Source organism: Hippocampus bargibanti, linkage group LG13 (genome assembly GCF_051943395.1).
Source record: "Hippocampus bargibanti isolate YZ-2025 linkage group LG13, ASM5194339v1, whole genome shotgun sequence".
Taxonomy (NCBI): Eukaryota; Metazoa; Chordata; class Actinopteri; order Syngnathiformes; family Syngnathidae; genus Hippocampus; species Hippocampus bargibanti.
This window is the reverse complement of record NC_142746.1, coordinates 845,383-866,206: the sequence shown is the minus strand read 5'-3', so window position 1 is coordinate 866,206 and position 20,824 is coordinate 845,383. Positions and strand designations below refer to the sequence as shown.

Below are 20,824 nucleotides of genomic sequence, written 5' to 3'. Positions count from 1 at the left end.
CGTGCCCGAAGACAGCTGAGATAGGCTCCAGCAACCCCCGCAACCCTAATGAGGAATAAGCGGTACGGAAAATGAGATGAGATGAGATATATATATATATATATATATATATATATATATATATATATATATATATATATATATATATCCCTACTGTCCAGACATGGCGGTAGGTCATGCATATTAGCATATTTGACAATAAAGCTGACATACAAAGCCAGGTTACAAATTTATCAGTTCATTGAAGAGACAATGTCAGAATCATCTTTATTGCCAAGTATGTAGAACACACAAGGATTTTTTTCCAGTAGAACACGCTGCACAAGTATCATCAGTATCATCATACAGTTCCATTTGGGCTACTGTTCAGAGAGTTAATGGCTTGGGGGAAGAAGCTGTTTAAATGTCTGCTGGATTTGGTGCGCATGGATCGGTAGCGCCTGCCTGATTTCTTTTCCCCTGAAAATTAGGGGAAAAAGTCTGCTACCATTTCCGGCTCCTTGTTAGGAACCGGCTCACTTCAGAGAGCCGGCTCTAAGAACCGGCTCGTTCGCGAACGACACAACACTCGCAGATTGACAATCAACAATCATCTGAATACACTCGATATATTCTGATGCCATAAAACAACAAAATACTGATGAGAACAACATCTAAGCTCTTGAGGGAATTTGATTGAGCGATCCGATGAAATCCCAGACCTTTGTTATGTTTCCGTTCTTTTGCCAAGGTAAGTCAAGTGCGAATCAGCTAAACGGACACAAATGCTACACAACAGGAAGGAAGATTAACAACAATAGCCGGAAATTCCCAGCTAAATGCTCAACGGCAGAAAATACGGCGAGGCAAAACGGTGAACTGAGAACAGGTCTGCTAACTTTAACGCTAAAGGAAGGAATGACAACTTTAATCTCCAACAACCGCCAATCAATCGTAACCAAAAGGGGAAACGAGCGACAATCATGCTACGCTTGATGCTAAACAGCTGACAGAAATAATAATAATAATGACAATCGTAATAACAAGGACACTTTACAGTCACAAGATACGTTTTTCTGCGGGTGAGCAGCGGCAGCCACATACGCTGTGTCAGGAAAACAACTGACAGTCAAAGTGAGCTGTGTGCAAACAGGTTGGCGAACTTTGTCCTGGCCTCCTCAAAGCATTCGAGCGGCGTGATAAGCCGCCAGTGACTCACACGGTGGGCCCCACCCTGGGAAGGGCCTCTGTGAGGAATGTGACTTGCCCCCCCCGGCCCCGTGTTTGCCTTGGTGTCTGTGTGTACTGACAGCGAGCTCCACGGCGCTATGACTCTGGTGTGAAATGAATACAATGATGGCAGGCGGGCGGAAAGGTGAAAGTGGGAAGGGTAGATGTTAAAGCATACCTGTCAATCTTGACTACTAGCTACTAAATGATGACATTTCCTGTATAACAGCTGGAGTACGCCGTACATTAATTGAAATGATTTAAAAAAAAAAAACGCTAACACAAGCGGAAATGCAGACAGTTTACCGCACATGCGCACATTGTGATTTTACCAATCCGACCGTACGCCACGAAAAAAAAAAATACGATTGATGATGACTTTTGCTGGTGTAAGGTTAAAAGTATTACAAGCTAATATTAGCATTAACAGTTAATTTTAACATTGAAAATACGGTGATACCTTGGCTTACGAACTTAATTGGTTCCCAGACAGAGTGTGTAAGGCGAAAAGTGTGCATCCCAAAAATGTATTTCCTATACAAAACCATTAAAATGAGAATAATCCGTTCCCAGGTCCCCATAAAACATAATTTTCTACTTTCTAATTTTCTCCTTTCTGATTTTCAAAGCCTTAAAACGACACAAAATATACCTTATTTCATGTCTAATAAATGTGCTATGGTATTATAATTAAAGAAATAAACTGCACTGTATAATAAAGTCGTTTTATTTACTTTTGTGATGGTCGTTGATAGCGTGATGGAATGGAGTGGCCGGTTTCATCAGCATGAAACACTTGATGAGGAACGTAGCCTTCTTTTTTCACCATCTTGCGGAATGATCCCTTGGTCATCCCTGATTAACTTACTATTTTAATGTTTATCCTACACAATGTTTAACATGGCTAACTAAATGTATTTATTTCCTTCATTGGTTTTCATTGGTAACTTTTGACGGCAGCATTGAAGTTGGCTAAATGGTCTTTGCAAGATTGCTTCACAATGTAATTTTTTTCTGCATTTAAAAGTCGTAGTACGTCGTACATTATTTGAAACGATTAAAAAAAAATGTCTAAAATACGGTGAAAACATACGTTGACAGGTATGTTAAAGGACAACCGACACCATGTTTTTGTTTCCTAACTGACATCAGTTTTATAGCATCCAAAATACCCAAAACACACAGACTGATATTTTTAGTCAAATGAAATGCCGTCACCAACTCAAAAACAAGACTTCCTGAATATTCAGCGCGAGTCTTAAAACGTAAAATATAGCTATATGCGGTGGAATGTTTGTAAAATACGCTCAGTAGAAGTCATTTGAAGCGATTTTACAAATTATGGACGCAACTTGTCCGGGGGCGTCGGTTGTCCTTTAAAGTGAAACGAAAGACACCAAACAGGAAGTTCGTCTGTGTAAGCTCTCAGTCGTACAGGAGTGGTCCATCGATGAGAAGGTTTCTTCAGCCGTCATCTGTACAAAAGTGAAGGTTTCGGACGTTTCGCCTCCTATCCAAGAGACTTCGTCAGCGAACTAAAGTCTGACTGGTCGTATCGGCCCCATTTATATATCCCTAATGTCCAGACCTAGTGGCGCCGGACACAGCTATGATAGGTCCCTACTCTCAGGTTGGGGGGGGGGGGCGCGGGACCCCCCCCTGTGGCCCCACTGATTGTTCCTACATTCCTGACTAACGATTGGCCTATTACCCCCACTCCCCCCGGTATCACCTCATCAGCATAACGACCCTCATCAGCATTGCGAAAGTTGCCTAACCTGTTTTGCCTGAGCAGGCTATTGTATGAACGATCCAAATTGAACCTCACACCACCCGACCGGTTTAATGAAGGATTTTGTTGTTTTATAAGAATCGCCTCTTTTACCCCCCTTTCAAACCATCTATGTTCTTTCGCTAAGATTTTAACCTCATTGTCGTCAAATGAGTGGTTAGTAGCTTTTAGGTGCAAATGTACTGCCGATTGAGGCCCACTAGTATTATCCCTGCGATGTTGATAAAGTCTTTTTTTGAGAATTTGTTGAGTCTCCCCAATGTACTGCTCTTTACAATTTTCATTCTTACAATGTATGGAATAAACTACATTACTTTGTTTTTCATTTGGTAGCCTATCTTTTGGATGCACTAATTTTTGCCTTAACGTGTTTATCGGTTTGAAATAAGTAGGAATTTTATGTTGCCAAAGGACTCTTTGTAATTTTTCAGAAACTCCTGCAATGTACGGTACTGCTACTCCTCTCCTTTTAGAATCTTGAGAATTATTGGTTTCGTTCGCTATTCTTTCTTTCTGACATTTGTTGAATGACCACTGAGGGTACCCACAGTTAGTGAGTGCTCTCCTGATATGTTTTGACTCCTTTTCTCTACCTTCAGTGCTAGTTGGTATTAGTTTAGCCCTATGCTGGAGGGTTCTGATAACTCCTAGTTTATGTTGTAAAGGGTGGTTAGAGTCAAAAAGTAAGTATTGGTCAGTGTGCGTAGCCTTCCTAAAGACTTCTGTTTTTAGCGCTCTGTCCTCTTTTATAATTACTTTACAATCCAAGAAGGCTAGTTGGTTCTCTTGAATGTCCTCACGAGTAAATTTAATGTTGAAGTCTACAGAGTTGAGATGATCTGTGAAGGATTGAATTTCTTCCATGGTTGTGCTATGGGCTCACCAGTTTCACCCATAGTGGCTAATCTTTACATGGAAGAGATGGAGAAACAGGCCCTCACATCCTTCCCAGGGACAAAACCTCGACACTGGTTTAGATATGTGGACGACACTTTTGTCATAATTAAGAAACAAGAAATTCAATCCTTCACAGATCATCTCAACTCTGTAGACTTCAACATTAAATTTACTCGTGAGGACATTCAAGAGAACCAACTAGCCTTCTTGGATTGTAAAGTAATTATAAAAGAGGACAGAGCGCTAAAAACAGAAGTCTTTAGGAAGGCTACGCACACTGACCAATACTTACTTTTTGACTCTAACCACCCTTTACAACATAAACTAGGAGTTATCAGAACCCTCCAGCATAGGGCTAAACTAATACCAACTAGCACTGAAGGTAGAGAAAAGGAGTCAAAACATATCAGGAGAGCACTCACTAACTGTGGGTACCCTCAGTGGTCATTCAACAAATGTCAGAAAGAAAGAATAGCGAACGAAACCAATAATTCTCAAGATTCTAAAAGGAGAGGAGTAGCAGTACCGTACATTGCAGGAGTTTCTGAAAAATTACAAAGAGTCCTTTGGCAACATAAAATTCCTACTTATTTCAAACCGATAAACACGTTAAGGCAAAAATTAGTGCATCCAAAAGATAGGCTACCAAATGAAAAACAAAGTAATGTAGTTTATTCCATACATTGTAAGAATGAAAATTGTAAAGAGCAGTACATTGGGGAGACTCAACAAATTCTCAAAAAAAGACTTTATCAACATCGCAGGGATAATACTAGTGGGCCTCAATCGGCAGTACATTTGCACCTAAAAGCTACTAACCACTCATTTGACGACAATGAGGTTAAAATCTTAGCGAAAGAACATAGATGGTTTGAAAGGGGGGTAAAAGAGGCGATTCTTATAAAACAACAAAATCCTTCATTAAACCGGTCTGGTGGTGTGAGGTTCAATTTGGATCGTTCATACAATAGCCTGCTCAGGCAAAACAGGTTAGGCAACTTTCGCAATGCTGATGAGGGTCGTTATGCTGATGAGGTGATACCGGGGGGAGTGGGGGTAATAGGCCAATCGTTAGTCAGGAATGTAGGAACAATCAGTGGGGCCACAGGGGGGGGTCCCGCGCCCCCCCCCCCAACCTGAGAGTAGGGACCTATCATAGCTGTGTCCGGCGCCACTAGGTCTGGACATTAGGGATATATAAATGGGGCCGATACGACCAGTCAGACTTTAGTTCGCTGACGAAGTCTCTTGGATAGGAGGCGAAACGTCCGAAACCTTCACTTTTGTACAGATGACGGCTGAAGAAACCTTCTCATCGACAAACAGGAAGTTGTGGGCAAGGACGGAAGTGGGATTTTTCCTGATGGCACTCTTAAAAATCTATTTCCTGCAACGACAACAGGATGACATGACCATTGAAAAGCAAATCCACTTTCACGTTCGCGTATATCTCTAATTATTATATAGGTTCGCTTACACTGCGGGCGAGTTCACTTCCACTTTGGCCGATAAATGTGGCGTTAACGTTTCTCCTGAGATCGTCAAAAAGCGACAATGGTTAAATGCTTCCGCACAGCCAAATAGGAAAGGACGACGACACGACGCCATCTACTGGTCAAGGACACGTTTCGCACTCCACCGCCGTTATTAATCTGATGTTCCTTTTTAATGGACCTTGTCAGCCATGTAATTAATGTTTTTTTTTACTCAAAATAACATGGCTTCTCGTCTTTTTAGGAGCACTCCACACACACCACATAATATAATCACAACAACAATAAGTTCTTGTCACTTTTGACCTTTTTCATCCGCTGAAGAGTGGTGAACTGGCTACTCGAGGTGCCCTATGTGAGGTATGGAAGATGATGATGAAAAAATTGTGTTCAGTGACGTTTTGCACGGTGTGTTTAATTCTAGTTATGTTAGTTTCAAAGGTACTTTTCTGTTATGAGTTTATAATAATAATAATATTAATAATATAGTTTTTGCTTTTTTGAATCTTGCTGTGCCGATTACCATTTTGTATTTGGGAGACTTACTTGTTGTGCTGATGACCATTTTGTGTTTGGGAGCCTTTTACTGAGCGAGTTGCTTTTTCTGTAGCCACAAAGGGACATAAGTCTTCTTGTGCCGGTCCCAAGCCCGGATAAATACAGAGGGTTGTGTCAGGAAGTGCATCCGACGTAAAAGCTTGGCCAAAACAAACATGCGTATCATACCTCTGAAGATGGAGGTTACTGATTCGCTGTGGCGACCCCTTGAAGGGAAAAGCCCAAAGGAAAAGGAGATTTGTCCATTTATTTATTTGTGCATTTATCTGTCTATTTATTTATTTGTCTTCTTATGTCTAATTATTATTATTATGTATTTATTTGTTTGTTTGTTTATTTGTCTGTCTATGTATTTGTCTATTTGTCTGTTTATCTGCTTATTTATTTGTGTATTTGTCTCTTCATGTTTAATGATTATTTACTCATGTATTTGTCTGTTTATCTCTTTATTTATGTGTCTATGTTTAATTATTATGTATTTATTTGTTTGTGTATTTATTTGTGTATTTGTCTATCTATTTATTTATTTATTTGTGTATTTGTCTGATTATGTATCTGCTTTTCTATTCATTCGTGTATTTTGTCTCTTTATGGTTAATTATTATTTGTTTGTTTGAGTTTATTTGTGTATTGTTGTTTTTATGTTTCTTCCGGGTTGAGTGAACGCGTGTGGCTGCCACCCTCAGAAAAAATATCCTGTGACTGTAAAGTGTCCTTGAGAATTTTGAAAGGCGCTTATAAATGAAATCTATTATTATTATTATTATTATTATTATTATTATTATTATTATTATTATTATTATTATTATTACAGTAAAGTCTCGTTATATCGATACTCAAGGGAGGCTGAAAAAATATCGATATAACCGGGATTATCGATATATCCGACCCTGTTTGCATGTAATTTTCTCCGTGCGTGCATAGAAATAGTATCGATATAACCGGGACTACCGATATATCCGATATCGATATAACGAGACTTTACTGTATTATTATTATCGTTGTTCGGAGAATTATCTTTGCACAATCAAGACGGCTGGGGCCTGGAGCTCCCCCTGGTGGCACTCGCAGTAACCGCCCCCAGGGGTGAGGGAGGAGGGAGGAGGGTGAGGAGGTGTGATTTGCGTGAGGGAAGCGAAAAAATGGGTGGACGGAAAGTCCCAGCGTGGAAATCCCCTTGATTTGGGCTTTTTTCCCCCCTTCTCACTGTGGTTCTTTTCCCCCCACATGATTTTAAACGCTCTCATTGGCGTCCACGCGTGCACCCGTCGCGAACGAGAAAGTGCGAGCGGTGCCCCCCACCTTCCCCGTCCCCCCGCCCACCAGCCCCTCCAAAAAATCAGCCAGCCGAGAGGAGAAGCTCGAATGGCGCCGGGCGACAGGACGAGGCTGCCGAGCATCCGGCGGCTTCTGTTGTAACGCCAACCCGCCGCGGACGTCGGACAGGTAAGCGAGGCGCGACGACGCGGTCCTCTGCTCGGCTCGGGCTCGCCAGGCGAGTCCGAGGAGGAGGCGGCGCCGGCCATGGCGCGGTGGCCTCCTCGAGTCGGCGAAGGAAGCGAGCGGCTCACGACGGCCATTGTTTACCAATACGTCACCCTCCTCCGGCCGGCGGGCCGTGGCGGGGCGCCGGGGGGCGTTTAGCGGGGACGCGGCCGCCTCTGAGCGGACGCTATTCGGAGGCCTCGTCGGGCTGTATTGTTGTCGTTGGGCATGACGTCAGCACGTGTCCGAATGTGTGTTGGATGTTTGGACCCCGCCGCTGCCTCGACTCTTGCACCTGCTACCGTGGGAGACGTCAAGCAAATAGCTATGATACAGGTGTCAAACCTAAGGCACAGGGGCCACATTATGCCCTACTCCCAGGCACCCTTTTTAAAACATCAGTCCAAAATGGACCCTAAAAGTAGGTACGCGACAGTATATTCCACCTCCATTGTTTCTGTCCAGTGAACGGAGCGCACTCTGTACTCGCAGTCGTATATCTTTGCACTTTTGTGAAGTACGTCATCGTTTTTCGGGGGATTTTCCAAGCTATGCAGTTTATGATGATGTATTACACGTTTCCCTCCATGCTGGTTCTTGATTTTTTTCCAAATACAACAACGAGAAACAGGAAAAAAATTGATTGACGTTTACGCTCTTTTTGCTAACACTACAGTTTTTTTCAAGGTGACTAAGTTGTATTTTTATAACTCACTCGAAGTTGTAGAATATACACATTTCTGCATAACTGTCACGTTTCAAGCAAAAAGAAGCATTAGCATATATATTTCTAGCGCTCGCAATTTTCTTTCCTAGTATTCAGTGACAGCCATTTTTGATTTCTGACAAAAATCTGCTTGCATTCGATCGTTGATATTTGCTATTTTGTCGCTTATATTTCGCTTTAGACATCAAATACTGAAGAATACAGATGATTTAATATAAATTCAACTAAATGATCACTACATCATTCCAATTAATAACTTAAATAACTAAAATAGTGACCGTATTCAGATGTTCGGGCACAGATTTTCATTGTTTTAACTGTATGTACTTACAGGCAGAAAATATTTTGAAAATTAAAAATTCCATTATTTCCTTATTATTTGTCATACAACAAAAATCTATACATCATTTGAAAGCTATTTAAATGCACTTTAATATGGTATTAGAACATGTGTGCTGAATTGTGAAAAAAATATTTGTCACATCCCTACTAAAAGTCATGTTGTCATTTCACAAGAACAAGTTGACTTGAGAATTTTGAATATATATATATATATATATACAGTAAAGTCTCGTTATATCGATATTCAAGGGAGTCCGAAAAAATATCGATATAACCGGGACTATCGATATATCCAATATCGATATAACGAGACTTTACTGTGTGTGTGTGTGTGTGTGTGTGTGTGTGTGTGTGTGTGTGTGTGTGTGTGTGTGTGTGTGTGTGTGTGTGTATCGATATATATATATATATATATATATATATCGATATATATATATATATTTATATATATATATATATATATATATATATATATATATATATATATATATAGGTCCAATACTACCAGCAAATTTTAGTTTGTTGACAAAGCCTCTTGGATAAGAAGCGCAACGTCCGACACCTTCAAATTTGTACAGATGACGGCTGAAGAAACCTTCTCATCGTTGGTGGCGATGAGTTTGACGGCGACTTTATTTCACGTGAGCGGATGGCGTTGAAGGCGGCGTACGCATGAGTGGTTGCCACTTCTCCCTCGCAGTTTCCAGGGTGAGAATCTTGTCTCCCACCGCCAGTTTGTCAGAGAGGAAATGTTGCCTTTTGTGCTCAAAAAGTCTGAGCTTACATCACAATGTGCTTCCCCGTCAGCGCAAAGCTCCACTTGGGGACGACCAGTCAAACCAGCAAACTTTGGTAGATGTTTTGACTTCCTGTGAGCAAATTTGCATCTGATTCGTCACCTCCAACTTCCTGTGTAGTTATTTTGGATTGGATGTACCTTTATTCATCTCGCAGTGGAGAAATGGACATTTCACAGCAGCAAAGTGATGAAAAAAATAGGAAAGGAAAGAAAGAAGTAGAAAAACAAAATGCGGGAGCTGCTGGAAAGGCAGCCACTCTCGCGGCAGCCATCTTGAAGACAAAAAAATAACAAATATGACAACACAGAGACAGAGAGTCATTCATTCTTTAGCACTTGCTAAATCCTCTTATCCTCTTTCTGACATGAAGCATTTTCAAACACAAGTTTGGGTTAGGGCTTGAAAGTAAGATTTCCGACAAGGGGTAGGGTTTTTAAATTTTGGTTAGGGTTGAAGACTAGGGGTAGGGTTTAAAAAATTAGTTAAGGCTTGAAATTAGGGATTAAGACAAGGGGTAGGGTTTTAAAATTTTGGTTTGGTCTTGAAATTGGCGTTTAAGCCGAGGGGTAGGGTTTTAAAATGTTGATTAAGGCTTGAAATTGGGGTTTAAGACAACGGGTAGGTTTTTAAAATTTTGGTTAGGGCTTGAAAATAGGGTTTAAGACTAAGGGTGGGGTTTTAAATTTTTGGTTGGGGCATGAAATTCGGGTTTAAGATGTGATAGGGTTTAAAATGTTTGGTTAGGGCGTGAAATTGGCGTTTAAGACAAGGGGTAGGGTTTTAAAATTTTGGTTAAGGCTCGAAATCAGGGTTTAAGACTAGGGGTCGGGCTTTTAAATTTTGGCAAGTTCTCGTAAGTAGGGGTTTAAAACCCTACTGAACCCTACTTTCAAGCCTTACCTCGCTCTAATTAAAACTCTACTGTTAAACCCCATCCCTAATTTTAAACCCGACTTCCAAACCCGAACCCAAACCAGGGTAAGGGTTTGGAAGTTTCGTTTAAAACCAACCCCTATTTATGAACATTCAAGTTACGAACAACGGTACATATGAACATTTTTGTGGGTATGTCGAAAAATGTTCATACAGAGATGTTGTAAGTTGATTTTGTATTGTGAAGTTAAACTTCTATTTTATTTATCTTATTACAGACATGTACATACTGCACGTGTATCTCTCTGACATACATAGTATTTAAGATGGCGTCGGGAGAGTGGCTGTCTTTCCAGCAGCTCCTGTATTTTGTTTTTCTCCTTCTTTCTTTCTTTTCCTCATCCTTTCATAACTTTGCTGCTGTGTTACTGCTGTGTTGAGTGAACGCTGGCGCGAATGACTACCGGGATTGGAAGGTGGGAAGAGAATCAATGTTACCAATAATGGGAAGAAGTGAGTTCCAGAGTTTGGCGGCAGAGCAGCTGAAAGCTCTGTCCCCCATAGTGCTGAGACGGGCGGGGGGGCACACATTTGAGGAATCCCGAAAAATACCTTAAAACACATACCATCAAACTTTGTTACAGACACGAATCAGAATCAGAATAAGAATCATCTTTCTTGCCAAGTATGTAGAAGACACAAGGAATTTGTCTCTGGTAGAACATGCTGCACTAGTATCATCAGAAGAAAAATGGAGGCCCTATACAGTTCTATTTTATTCTATTAGCTGGCGAGCTATCTATTAGTTATATGGCTAGCTGACTAGCTGGCTAGCTATCGGGTATCTATTAGCTAGCTAGCTTGATTTCTATCTATTTGAGTTACTTCCGGGTTGAATGAATGCTGACGCGTGTGGCTGCCGCTGCTCACCCACAGAAAAACGTATCCTGTGACTGTAAAGTGACCTTGATAGTTTTGAAAGGCGTTTCGAAATGTATTATTATTATTATTATTATTATTAGGGTGACTGTTTAGAGAGTTAAGGGTGACGGGGGAAGAAGCTGTTGAAATGTCTTCTGGATTTGGTGCGCATGGATCGGTAGCGCCTGCCTGAGGGGAGTCGCTGGAAAAGGTGGTGGGCAGGGTGCGGAGGGTCCAGTCGGATTTTCAGTGCCCTTGTCTTGGTTCTTGCAGAGTGCAAGTCCTCCAGAGTGGGAAATCAGAATTAGAATCAGAATAAACTTTATTGCCAAGTATGTAGAATTCACAAGGAATTTGTCTCCGGTAGAACACGCTGCACTAGTATCATCAGAAGAAAAATGGGGGAAAATTGAGGCCCTATCCACTTCGATTTGGGTTACTGTTGAGAGCGTTCATGGTGACGGGGGAAGTAGCTGTTGAAATGTCTGCTGGATTTGGTGTGCATCGATCAGTAGCGCCTGCCTGAGGGGAGTCGCTGTAAAAGGTGGTGAGCAAGGTGTGGAGGGTCCAGTGGGATTTTCCACGCCCTTGTTTGGATTCTTGCTTTTATTATAATTTATAGTTTTTAGACAGATTTTTTTTCCCTCAACACTTGACTTTTTGTTTGCCAATTGTCCCCACTGTCCCTCGCTGTAGCCCTGAACAAACATTGAACATATGACGTGGCAAAAAAAAAGTGAAAATGGTGCCAATTTTTAAGACAAGCGTTTTGGTGGAGACTCGCCAGAATCCAAAAATGTGTTTCTTGATTTAGCGGGGCGCCGATTGTGTTTACGCTCGGTTCCCGAGATGGCGATGGATTGAAAAGAAGGTCATCGAGTCGAATTTAACTCATCTCTCTCGGTTGCAGTTCCGGCCGGTTGGAGTCGCCCGCCGCCATGTCGCAGGGCCAGAACTTCCTCCCCAAGTTCCTGTTTGTGTCCAACCTGCTGAAGGCGGTGAAGATCCGCCAGCGGGTGCCCAACGATGTGCTGAAGCCGGCGGCTAGCGGAGGCCCGATGCACCACCTGCGCGGCATGCACCGCTACACGCTGGAGATGATCGCCATGAAGCACTTCCCGCAGGCCTTCCGCGAGGTGGTGCAGGCCGCCATCTTGGACCGGGCCATGCAGGCCTCTTTGGAGCAGGAGAAGAAGCTCAACTGGTGCCGGGAGGTGAAGAAGATGGTGCCTCTGCGCACCAACGGTAAAACAAAGGATCACTAGCTGGATGGCCATTTAACTAGCTAGCTAGATGGCTATTGTATCCATCCATCCATCCATCCATTTATTTTTTTATTTTTATTTTTAACAAATGTACAAAAATTTTACTGAAGCTTCTTTCATGTTGTCGTCATGTGGTGTTTTGTGCAGAATTCTGAGGAAAAAAATGAATGTATTCATTATTAGAATAAGGCTGTTAGCTATCAAAATGGAACTGTATAGTGCCACTTAGCAGTTTTTTTTGACGACGATACTAGTTCAGCGTGTTCTACCGGAAACAAATTCCTTGTGTGTTCTACATACTTGGCAATAAAGATGATTCTGATCTTATTCTGATTCTGATCTGGCTACCTAGCTGGTTATCTATTTGCTATCAATTAGCTCTCTGGTTAGCTAGATATCTGTTAGATAGCTATTAGCTAACTGGCTAGCTTTCTATCTATTTCAGTTATTCCTGGTTGAGTGAACGCTGGCACGTGTGGCTGCCGCTGCTCACCCACAGAAAAAGAACGTATGCCGTGACTGTAAAGTGACATTGAGAGTTTTGAAAGGCGCTTAGAAATGAAATGCATTATTAGTATTATTATTATTATTATTATTATTATTATTATTACTGACCTGCCATTTTGTCTTTTCTTTCAATTTCGCTTTTTCTTGTGATTCCCTTTGTCCTCAATTCACCGGCTTTCCTTGTGTTTTTTTTTTATTTTGCTTCCAAAGTAGCTTTGTTCCAGTTGGTGCTAACTTTTTTCTTCAGGTTGCTCGAGTGGCTTTAGTGGCCTCGCTTCTGGGTCTCCAAGCGTGGGACTCAGCGCCTCTCTCATTGTCATCGCAGTTCATCAAGACCCCCCTCTTCTTTTATCTTGTCCAGAGTTTGTTTGCTTGCGAAAAACGTCTGTCGTTTGTAATAATAATAATAATAATAATAATAATAATAATAATAATAATAATACATAAAATTTCTAAACGCCTTTTAAAACTCTCAAGGACACTACAATAACAAAATAAAAACGTTTTTCTGTGGGTGAGCAGCGGCAGCCACACGCGCCAGCATTCACTCAACCCGGAAGTAACTCAAATAGATAGAAAACAAGCTAGCTAGCTAATAGATAGCCGATAGCTACCCAGCTAGATAGCCATATAACTAATAGATAGCTAGCCAGCTAATAGAATAAAATAGAACTGTATAGTGCCTCGTCACGGGATATATATTATATATATATTATATATATATTATATATATATATATATATATATATATATATATATATATATATATATATATATATTATATATATATATTTTATTTTTATTTTTTTTTGGTGCGGGTGAGCAGCGGCAGCCCTTTGCGCCAGCATTCGCTCTACCCGTAAGTTAACACAGCAGCTAAGTTAGGAAAGGAAAGAAAGAAGTAGAAAACAAAATACAGAAGCTGCTGGAAAGGCAGCTACTCTGGGTTTTCCAATTTGAGTGAAAATGACAAAAACCCTGGCACTGGAGTTTGCGATGAGATCCAAACGATGTGAAATTGTTCCAATGTTTTGTGTGTGCGCCAAGGAGATGGCAACTGTTTGCTGCATGCCGCCTCCCAGTACATGCTGGGCGTCCAGGACACGGACCTTGTCCTCCGGAAAGCCCTCCACGGCGTTCTGAAGGAGACGGACACTGGCGTGTTTCGGGCGCGCTTCCAGGCCCAGCTTGCGCAGTCCCAAGACTTTGCCCAGACGGGCCTGCGCTACACCACCACGGTAAGGAAGCCTCGCTTTCCAGAACCAGAGATGAGAATTTTCCGCCGATCGCCGGATTTCCGACTTTTTCAGACCGAAATGACCAGTTAAAACTAAATATGTATTCTCGCTTTTTCGCTGATCATTTCCTGTTTGGGCTTGTGTTGGCGGAAAGTGCAATTTTGATTGGATGATCTTGATTTAGGTTCTGTTGATATCGAAACAGGTAAACGCCCCCTGCGGACGAGCAAACAAAAATCAAGTGTCATGTCGGAGGAACGTGAGGAGACAACTTGTGTCAGTGTGGCGTATGCCACATCAGGTTGAATACACCGAAGGATTCTACTGTATTTGATTCTAATTTGTTCAATTCTAATTTGCAATGAAACAATCCCATCAATGAAACAGTCGAATGTCAGTGGCACTATGACAAGCCCCATGCTAACGTTAGCATCAATATACTACTGTGAGAGGCAGCAGAAAGTAAGCGTGCAGGCTAATGAGCAGTGTGCAGGCTAGCTAGCAGGAACCTGGCAAATTGATTTTTATTCTGATAGTTTGGATATATATATATATATATATATATATATATATATATATATATATATATATACACACAGTAAAGTCTCGTTATATCGATATTCAAGGGAGTCCGAAAAAATATCGATATAACCGGGACTATCGATATATCCGACCCTGTTTGCATGTAATTTTCTCTGTGCGTGCATAGAAATAGCATCGATATAACCGGGACTTCGATATATCCGATATCGATATAACGAGACTTTACTGTGTGTATATATATATATATATATATATATATATATATATATATATATATATATATATATATATATATATATATATATATATATATATATATATATATATATATATATATATATATATATATATATATATATATATATATATATATATATATATATATATATATATATATGTATATATGTATATATATATATATATACAGTAAAGTCTCGTTATATCGATATTCAAGGGAGTCCGAAAAATATCGATATAACCGAGACTATCGATATATCCGACCCTGTTTGCATGTAATTTTCTCCGTGCGTGCATAGAAATAGCATCGATATAACTGGGACTTCGATATATCCGATATCGATATAACGAGACTTTACTGTATATATATATTTTTTTCACACTTTTTTCTCATTTGTCATTCTCATCCCTGCAGAACTGGGAGGATGAGTGGGAGAAGGTGGTCAAGATGGCCTCCCCCGTCTCCACCAGCAACGGCCTGCAGTTTGACTCGCTGGAAGACATTCACATCTTTGTCCTGTCCAACATCCTGCGCAGGCCCATCATCGTCATTTCAGGTACACGCCAACAATTCTGCAAAACCAGAACAATCTGCTCGGCCGCGTTCGATCTAGTAGCCGGATGGCTGACAAGCCGCAGGCATAAAGAAGGCGGGGGTACTTTTTATTGGTTTTTTTTTACCGTATTTATTCGAGTATAACGCGCACCCCTAATTTTCAATGAAAAATCTGTATAAAATTTTGTTTGACTTTTTCTCGGCTCGGTAACAGTATATCAATTAAAATATGAAGAACACTGAATGTAAACTCTGGATATTGGTAATTGTGCATAACAGCATTGCTTAACTCATGTTTCAGTGTCGGCGAGGAAAGGAAATGAAGCGTTGCTAAAGAAATGCTAATCAACAATCAAAAACAAAGCAATGCGCGTGATCCAGGTCTTTCTGAGAATTGAAAATGAAGGGCGAGAATAGCCATGGAAATGCTGCCCCCTCCTAGAAGGGATAAAGCATTTAAGGTCAACCGACACCATTTTTTTGTTTCCTAACTGACATCAGAAAAACGTTTTATAGCATCTAAAATACCCAAAACACGCAGGCTGATATTTTTAGTCAAATGCAAAACACCAATAAAAATGAGTTAGTGTCCCAAAACTACTTCAAAATGATCTCTGAGATGGCGAGTTTCAGAAGGTCCCGCCCCCTTGTTCGTGACGTCACGCAAAGATGTCTTGCCTTGCTCGAGAATCAAAAAACGGCTTCAGATTCGGAGAAGATGTTGTTACTCATCCAGTTATGAATATGATTCAAATACTTCTGAAGAGGAAAGCATTCATGTTTGCAATCGATTAGAGAAGTCCTCCTGTATCAATTCGAGCCATTAGGACTCCAACGTAGCATCCCAGAAAATGCACAAGATGGCGCACAAGCTCTGTTGGAAATGGGCTGATTTGTCTGCTGGGAATGTGTGTCAACTAGTGTCTAATCTAATAGTAGTCTTGGTGCAACACACAACGATTCACCATCGCATTATTTATGTGTTTTCCTTCTAATTTCGCCATCAACACGGATCAACACGAAGTTTTCAGACCAAACAAAGTACCGCAAAATGCATTGTGTGTCACTTTCCCGGTCAGGGGTGTTCCCTCCGTGACGTCACGTCAGGCATCGTCATCAACTCGAAAACAAGACTTCATGAATATTCAGCGCGAGTCTTAAAACTTAAAATATCGCTATACCTCGTGGAATCTTTTTTAAAATACGCTCAGTAGAAGTCATTTGAAGTGATTCTTACAAATTATGGACACAACTTGTCCGGAGGCGTTATATCGATATCGGTTATATCGATAGTACTGCTTATTACGATACTATTTCTATAAACGCAAGGAGAAAATTTACATGCAGCAGGATCGGATATATCGATAGTCCGGTTATATCGATATTCTTTCCGACTCCCGAGAATATCGATATAACGAGACTTTACTGTATATGAGAATTTTTTCCAAGACCTCGTTTATAACGCACACCCTAACTTTGAGTTCTTTTTTAGGTAGAACATTTTGCGCGTTAAAATACGAATAATCGAATAAATACGTAATTGAGGTCGTAGTCTGAAGAAAACGACTTGGGTCCGATTGGGACTGAAGGGCGATTTCCTTCCCCGACAGACCAGGTGCTGAGGAGCATGAAATCGGGTTCCAGTATCTGCCCCCTCAACGTGGGGGGGATTTACCTCCCGCTGCAATGGCCGCCAGCTGAGTGCTACAAGTACCCCATCGTGCTGGGCTACGACTCGCAGCACTTTGCCCCCCTGATCACCATCAAAGACAGCGGCCCCGGTAAGCGCCGCGTTGCATCAACCGCCTTATCAGTTAATACATTTGTCTCAAGGAATATGCAAGATATGGAATTTACATACTATTTCGCAGATACTGGGAGGAGGAAATGGAAATAGATTAAAACACTATTTTAATCTAAAAAAAGTACTCAAGCTCAATAATATCTACTTGTGTTAAACTCTGCAAAATCATGAATGGATTGTCCTGACCGACGCTCTACACCAGGGCTGTCAAAGTCATTTTTTGCCGCGGGCCACATTGTAGTTCTGGTTTCCTCTCGAAGGCCGTTATGAATTTGGGGAACCCATTAGAATGTTTAAATCCCTTCAAATATTCCATATAGAGCACACAGCAAATTAATGACTAACTCGTTTTCAAATCTGAAGTCAAGAATAATGACTTTTATTGCGGTTGACATCCAAAAATATGAAATTTTGGCTCAGATTTTAGCAATCATCATGGCATTTAACAAGTTTGATTTGCTTTCACGGGCCGAAAAAAATGATGTGGCGGGCCGGATTTGGCCCGCGGGCCTTGACTTTGACACCTGTGCTCTACACAGTCGCCACGGACACCCTCGCCTTCACGCGGAAACAGTACACGTGTATCGTTGCCAAGCACACAGACACAGTCTGCATTAAATAACCTACCTGCAGCTGAAATTTGCATACTCGGCACGAGAGCCAATCAGAAGCCTGCTTCTTTCTTCCGGACTTTCCCGAGCGTTATGAGGTCGTGCATTTGCATCTCATTTTCCAAAGTAGATGCACAGAACCTCAGCCCCAGAAGAAAGATTCAAAAGAACAAAATTTATGACGCTACAAAACGTAAATGTACATTACACCGTGACTGTAAAGTGTGCTTGAGAGTTTTTGAAAGGCGCTTCGTCGCTTGTAGCAGACAACGCAAACATTGCATTGCGGACAAACGACAACTGGAACAAAATCTTCAGCAAGGAATATTCACGTAAATTAAGCAAGGGATCATTTGTGGTAGTTACATCCTTAATTAAAAAAACATTTATACTTTGCAACAATGTTTTTTTTTTTTTTGCGATTAGTCGTCTTACTGTGTCTCAAGTTGTGAAAAATGGGGCAAGCAACTTTTCAGTTATCTGCCCTGGTGTCCGCTAACTTTGTGTCATGAGTTTCAGACACTGTTTTGACTATAATTTTGACAAGTTGTATGTAGCCCGCGGACCGTAGTTTGCCCATGCCTGGCCTAGCGTCTTGCTCGTTCATCCCTTTGAGCTCGAAAACGCCGACAAAAGTCCAGAAAACGCGTCCCGTTGCCATCGGGTTGCTGTTGTCAGGCTATTGCGCAACTCCAAGAAAACAACACAAAATTGCGCCGGAAGTTGCATTTGTGCTCAAAATCTCAGAGATGGTTATAATTGTGACACAAATCTGGACACTGTGGTCAACTTAGAACACAGGTGTCTAAGTCAAGGCCCACGGGCCAAATCCGGCCCGCCACATCATTTGTTTTGGCCCACGAAAGCAAATCAAACTTGTTAAATTCCATGATGATTGCTAAAATCTGAGCCAAAATGTCATATTTTTGGATGTCAACCACAATAAAAGTCATTATTCTTGACTTCAGATTTGAAAACGAGTTATTCATTAATTTGCTGTGTGCTCTATATGTAATATTTGAAGGGATTTAAACATTCTAATGGCTTCCCCAAATTCATAACGGCCCTCGAGAGGAAACCAGAACTACAATGTGGTCAAATGACTTTGACACCCCTGACTTAGAACATGCCAAATGCCAATTTTTTGTTTTGTTTTTTTTCCCCTTACGATTTACATTGATATTTATGACGTGTTTATCATTGTACGTATCAATATTGTTATCGCTAAATACTAAATATGTATTTGTTTTTTGTTGAAATATGAGCATAATGTATTTCTTTTGAGTCTCAACCACATCGTTTATTTGTTTTCCTTATTCAATCTATATTGTAGACAGTCTGTATTGTATATTAGTCCCCCGCAAAATCTTTATGATTATATTGCCATTTCCGCCTTATTTATAGAATCTAAAAACTGGAATATTTGTTGTAAATGCTGATACGTTTGTCTTTAATTGCAATCCCATAGTTGACCAGCAGATGGCTGTGCTTTATTTTTCTTGACGTTATGTTGGGTTGTTGTCACTTCCGGTACAGGTTTTACTTTCCACGCTACTTTAAGTTTCATTTCCACTGAGAAGACGGCGAGAATGGACATGCTTTATCGCTGTACTGTTTAGCAAGGAAAAGATAAAAAGGACCAAGATCTAAACTTCCATTTCGGACGGAAAGCGGGCAAACGGTGGTGGGAAATCACATGAAAGAATTAACCATCAGTACAAAGAACCGGAGTCCTCTGTTTCGAATGGCACATTTCTACTGATTTGCTTTGATCCTCTCCTCTTTCATCTAGAACTGCTTCATGTCACAAAGAGGGTACAGAAAGTGCTGAAGAATGAATGACTCTCTGTGTCTTTGTGTTGTCATGTTATTTGTTATTATTTTTGTTTTTTTTTACTTTATGTTATGCGAGCTATCTATTTGCTATCTAACTAGCTAGCTGGCTACCTGGATAGCTATATATTTGCTATCTATTCGCTATCTAACTAGCTAGCTAGCTATCTATTAGTTATTTATTAGTTACCTGGCTAACTTTCTATCTATTTGAGTTACTTCCGGCTTGAGTGAACGCTGGCGCGTGTGGCTGCCGCTGCTCACCCGCAGAAAAAAATATCCTGTGACTGTAAAGTGTCCTTGAGAGTTTTGAAAGGCGCTTAGAAATGAAATGTATTATTATTATTAGTTGTTTAGTTTTTTTACTTACTAGCTATTAGCTACAGAGCCATCTAGGTGGCTAGCTATCTTACTACTTATCTGTTGTCTATGTATTAGCTGGCTAGCTAGCTTTCTAAAATATCCTGTGACTGTAAAGTGTCCTTGAGAGGTTTTGAAAGGAGCTTATAAATGAAATGTATTATTATTATTTTGTCCAGTCTTGACTTGTTTTTTTTTTCCGGCCCAAGAAATCCGAGCCGTGCCGCTGATCAATCCCGGACGGGGGGGCTTTGAGGAGCTGAAGGTGCACTTCCTAATGGAGAAGGAGCAGCAGCTGAAGGAGAACCTCCTCCAAGACTACCTGCTGCTCATCGAGATCCCCGTCATCGGATTGGGATGTGACGCCACGCGCATCATCAACGCCGCGCGGTATGTTCATTTTTTTGTGCCGTTTTGTGCGCCTGAACTAAAAACCAAAACTGAATTGACAGCCAAGTTGCTCCTTGACTACGTCAAGGGAGGATGAGTGAAGTGGAGACCTTAAAGAGAGGAATTATTTCCAAAGTGTATAATAATAATAATAATAATAATAATAATAATAACTTCATTTACAGTCACTTTACAGTCACAGGATCCTGTGGATGAGCAGCGGCAGTTACACGCGCCAGCCTTCACTCAACCCGAAAGTAACTCAAAAAGATAGAAAGATATCTCTCTAGCTAATAGATAGCTAATAGCTAGCTAGATAGATAACTAGCCAGCTAGATAGCAAATAGAGAGCGAGCTAGCTAGATAGATAGCTAGCTAGATAG

At 40.9% G+C, this 20,824-nt stretch overlaps 1 protein-coding gene across 6 annotated transcripts in view; it reads left to right on the top strand.

Annotated features, from left to right (window-relative positions):
* Positions 1–613: 613 nt before the first annotated feature.
* The window catches only part of tnfaip3 (tumor necrosis factor, alpha-induced protein 3), a 31,256-nt gene continuing 11,045 nt past the window's right edge, over positions 614–20,824 (top strand). For 4 of the 6 annotated variants that reach the window (XM_089012072.1, XM_089012071.1, XM_089012073.1 and 1 more), the window contains exons 1-6: positions 7,068–7,395; positions 12,008–12,342; positions 13,917–14,107; positions 15,303–15,444; positions 17,054–17,224; positions 20,261–20,441. In XM_089012072.1, the coding sequence (XP_088868198.1) occupies positions 12,036–12,342; positions 13,917–14,107; positions 15,303–15,444; positions 17,054–17,224; positions 20,261–20,441 (992 nt within the window). In that variant the 5' untranslated portion in view covers positions 7,068–7,395; positions 12,008–12,035. Of the gene's footprint in view, positions 731–7,067; positions 7,396–9,081; positions 9,212–12,007; positions 12,343–13,916; positions 14,108–15,302; positions 15,445–17,053; positions 17,225–20,260; positions 20,442–20,824 lie in introns of those variants that run through there. The other 2 variants (XM_089012076.1, XM_089012075.1) reach the window with 2 other exon arrangements.